At 40.0% G+C, this 4,340-nt stretch overlaps 1 protein-coding gene across 3 annotated transcripts; it reads left to right on the top strand.

Annotated features, from left to right (window-relative positions):
• The first annotated feature begins 210 nt into the window (after positions 1 to 210).
• LOC149011352 (uncharacterized) lies at positions 211 to 3,634 on the top strand. 3 transcript variants are annotated; one of them, XM_089162279.1, is made up of 3 exons: positions 211 to 468; positions 739 to 1,781; positions 3,021 to 3,634. In XM_089162279.1, the coding sequence occupies exons 2-3, from the start codon at positions 781 to 783 to the stop codon at positions 3,109 to 3,111; spliced, it is 1,092 nt and encodes a 363-aa protein (XP_089018405.1). In that variant the 5' UTR covers positions 211 to 468; positions 739 to 780; the 3' UTR covers positions 3,112 to 3,634. The 3 variants fall into 3 exon arrangements, with proteins under 3 accessions (XP_089018405.1, XP_089018404.1, XP_089018403.1); XM_089162278.1 differs by having other exon boundaries at positions 211 to 640; XM_089162277.1 differs by having other exon boundaries at positions 211 to 1,781.
• Positions 3,635 to 4,340: the final 706 nt, after the last annotated feature.

Raw genomic sequence — 4,340 nt, 5'->3', positions numbered from 1 at the left:
TCGAAGCAGATCAGCTACATAAATTACAAGTCACGAAAGATGCTTTTTATATTTATTTGGGTAATAAGTCACATGCTTTATACATTGCAACGGCTAAATGGGGTTTTGAAACTTGTTCGCCGATATTACCTTCGGTTATGTATTTGGATCTCATATCCGTTGAATCATGTATTTGGATCTCATATTTTTACTACCTTGGACGGGTTTCCCTTCGAGTTAGGGTTTCTTTCTTCCTTGCAGCGTTTGGCATCTCCACTGCTGTTCTAGGATTCTCACTGTAACTTTTGGTTACTATTTTCGATCGCCACGGTTGGTGTACAGAGGTGGCCATGGTTGGGCCTTGGAATCTTTTCCCTTTGGTAAACGACACCATGAGGGTTTAAATATTTCTCCGTTTCGAGGAGTCCCTACCCCAACGTCTCCAACGCACTAAACTTTCTTTACCTCCTCTTATTCTGGTTTGTACAGGTGGGTGAAGCACCAAAGAGAGAGTAATTTAGTAGTTACTCATCTGATGTTTTAGATTTATTCTTGAACGTGGTGCTTAATCCTTTGTTTTTATGTGTCTTTCTTTTTCTTTTTCTTTAATTAACTCATCTCTCTCTAATTTCAAAGTTTCAATCGTGTAACAATTTCTCAGGTAGTTTCTTTCATCTGCTTAGCCTTCATCTCTCTAACGTGCTTTCATACAGGGGTTTGTTTTATTTGCTTGTTTTTCTCTCTTCTTTGAATTTGCAGGTGTGAACCTAGTAAATCGGATTTGGGTTTTCTTGACCAGACATGTCAAGCAACATGGATTTAGGGGAGTTTTCTCCTCCTCACTCGCCTGAAATAACGGTGACAGCAGAGAGCACTCAGATGACCAGAGAGGAACCAGGACTTTCAACCATTGACTGGTCAAGGGTGTTAATAGGAAAGATCTTTTCGAAGAAAAAATTTATGCCTACTACAGTATCTCAGAGTTTGATAGCTGCTTGGAAACTGAATCGGGATCTTGAGGTTCAACAAGTGGGCAACAACCTCTTCTTAGTTCAGCCAGCAGATATTGGAGAAGTCGCTATGGCTCTCAGTCAAGGTCCTTGGCTTATTAAAGGTCATCTGATAGTCTTTAAAATTTGGGAATCCCATATTCCTTTACCAGAAATCGTCTTTGATCGATTTGAAATTGAGGTTCAGGTGTACAATCTTCCTTTGAACCTGAGAACTGAGGAAATGGCAAAGCAGATTGGGGATCAACTTGGCAGATTCAAGGAATGGAAGGTTTCAAATAGGCTGAAAGATTTAGCAAAGCCCGTTACAATCAAAATCGAGCGAAGAATCCTCAACCCGTTTCGGCCTTGTATGCGAATCAATAGGCTTGGTATATCGTCAGTTTGGGTGGAGCTGAAATATTTCAAACTTCCAAACTTTTGTTTCTTTTGTGGAGTGATAGGGCATGATTCACGACAATGTCTAATTAAAGCTCATATAAACAGAGTTGGCTATCCACGATTCAAAGGATTTTCTGCTAATATTGGGGTGCAGATCAGTGAGGTGGTTTTTGGAGATTGGATGAGAACTCGAGATTTAACTGAGAAACCACCTTTTGCGATAAGGAAGAAATTGATGTTGAAGGCGATGTTATTGGAAAGAAATTTACTTATACCAAGGGCACCCGAGGAAGTGGAGATAGAATTACCAGAAAAAATCATGCTCATGGTGAGGCAGATAATGGAAGGGATTATGGAAGACCAAGTTCAGCAGTCCATGATGAATACAAACATCACAGGGCATCCTTTAAGGTATGTTCATGGGGAATCCTTCGCTTCAGGGGCAGGTACGTCTTCTTCACCTAATTCAAAGCAAGGTATGAATAATAGGGACATTAACCAACCTGAACGGTTGCTGGACCTGTATCCGGGATTGCCACCTTTGACTAGCGATATAGGGCAATCCATTTCTAGCGATATCCCTGGGTTACCAGCGGGGGGGGGGGGGGAACAAGGATGTTTAAGAATTTCACTAGGGGAGAATCATCTGGGAGAAGGAGTATAAATTCTGGGCGACTAAGGGAAGATATGGGATTGCAATTGGAACAGCAGAGTGAGGAATTGGAACAAAATTTTATTATTTCTTCAACAGCCTCAGCTGATAACAATGAACAATCTGGGGAGAAAATAATCCCAGTTAACCGAGCAGTTCTTGAGGAGATTCTACCACCAACCAGGCAAGACTTTGGCAGTAGAAAAGGAAATGTATTACCAGAAAATTTTCCCTCAAAGATGAATGATTCTTATGATCAGCAACGACTGATACATGATGAGGGTTCGGACATTAACTTAGAATCTTCTAGTTTAATACAACCTCAAAAAATTGTGATTCTCACTTCGAATACTTCAGTTCACAATTCCCCTTCTTCGGTGGTAATTGAGGAAATTCCTCAAATTCCAGATATGCACCCGTCTGTGCACAGCAAAAGGAAATCAGCTTTAACAGAAAGGTTGACCAAAAGGTTTAAGGGGCTAAGCATTGCAAATGTGGGCACTTTTAGTAGTTCTTCCTCTTGCCAAACTTTGACTAGATCACCTTATGATAGGAAATGGAAGATTAAGGCCAGATATGCAAGACCCATCCCACAAATTACCAGTCAAGAAAGCTCCTCTTCACAGTTTCTTTCCAAAGACCAAAGTGAACAATCTGAAGGGATGTGGTTGGCTGCCCTTAAACAGCCACCAAAGGACCAATGAGTTTGATATTTTGGAATTGTCAGGGATGTGGCCAATCCCTGACAAAACATTACCTGCAAAAGGTTTGTAGGAAGTCTAGGCCTAGTTTAGTGCTTTTGCTAAAAACAAAGCAACCTGACAGCTTCATGAACAAAATTAAACATTCTTTAGGTTTTACTGACAGTTTATTCTTGAATCCTGTAGGAAAATCTGGAGGCACTGCATTAATGTGGAATAGTAACATATCTTTAACCTTACTTTCTATTTCCACTCATTTTGTTGATGTTCTAATCACTTGGTTTTCTGTACATGCAGAATTTCGTTTGACATTAGTTTATGGAGATCCAAGAAGGGAAAGAAGAGAAGTTATTTGGAAGGAATTGCATCAATTGGGGAGAACTGTTAATTCACCTTGGACTGTATTAGGCGACTTTAATGAGGTTTTGAGCAATACAGAGAAATGGGGAGGAAGAAGCAAACCACAAGGGCAAATTGATAAATTTAGGGATGCAATACACAGTTGTGCTTTACAGGAAGTGAGAAGCTCAGGAGCAAAGTATTCATGGTCAAATAAAAGAAAAGGACAAAATTTGGTGAAAGAGAACATTGATCTTGTATTTTGCAACACTGAGATGGCACAACTATTTCCAGGGCTTATCACTTACAAATGGGCTATGCTGGGATCGGATCACACTCCAGTGGAGATGAAGTTGCTGCAGGCAAAGACAAGACCGGTAATCTTCCACTATGAAATGAAATGGGAAGAACATCAAGATCTGAAGCAAACAATTGCTAAGGGTTGGGAAACAACAAGTGTAGGGTCGGATGCCTACAAGTTTCAACACAAAATTTATAATTGTATTCTTACCCTGAGGAATTGGAGTAAATCCCACATTAGGCCAGAAGGAAAAGCAATAATTCAGGTACAAGAAGAGCTAACGTGAACTACAACAAACCGATCCCTCACCGAAAAAGAGTGACCTTGAAGCTAAACTTTCAAATCAATTGGCTACTTTGATGCGGGAGGAGGAAAAATATTGGCACCAGAGATCAAGAATTAGTTGGCTCAAAGCTGGGGATCAAAACACATCTTTCTTTCATGCAGCTACTACACACAGACGGCAGAGAAATTCCATTTTCAAGTTAAAATCAAATTTGGGTCATTGGATCACAGAGGAAGGTGACATTCATCAAGAAGTCTGGTCTTATTTCTCAACTCTCTTTACCTCATCCCATCCCCAACACCCAACTCAATTTCTTTCAAGTTCAGTTTCTTGCATTTCGGTTGAAGACAATTCTAATTTATGTAGGGAATTCACCCAACAAGAGATCAAGGCTGTTCTATTTAACATGAAGGGCAACAAAACTCCAGGAATAGATGGGCTTCCAGCTAGATTCTATCAAAAAAATTGGGACATAGTAGGGCAAGACTTAGTGCTAGGGATTCAACATTTTTTTAAGAGGGGTTACATGCTTAGGAGTTTCAATAAAACCATCATATCCCTCATCCCAAAAAGGAAGAATCCTGTGGAAGTGGGGCATTTTAGACCTATCAGTTTGTGCACAATTCCATATAAAATAATTGCAAAATGTCTAGCTAATAGGCTTCTTCAAAATATCATTAGTGAAACCCAA

Source organism: Hakea prostrata, chromosome 7, assembly GCF_041222555.1.
Source record: "Hakea prostrata isolate BN-2017 chromosome 7, UWA_Hpros_2, whole genome shotgun sequence".
Classification (NCBI taxonomy): domain Eukaryota; kingdom Viridiplantae; phylum Streptophyta; class Magnoliopsida; order Proteales; family Proteaceae; genus Hakea; species Hakea prostrata.
The sequence above is the reverse complement of the archived record's forward strand: the minus strand, read 5'-3'. Positions and strand labels throughout refer to the sequence as shown.

Coding starts and splice junctions, on each gene's coding strand:
- LOC149011352 (XM_089162279.1), top strand. CDS start 781: ATGTCAAGCAACATGGATTTAGGGGAGTTTTCTCCTCCTCACTCGCCT. Junction 1,782..3,020: donor ATCACAGGGCATCCTTTAAG/GTATGTTCATGG, acceptor CTGTACATGCAG/AATTTCGTTTGACATTAGTT.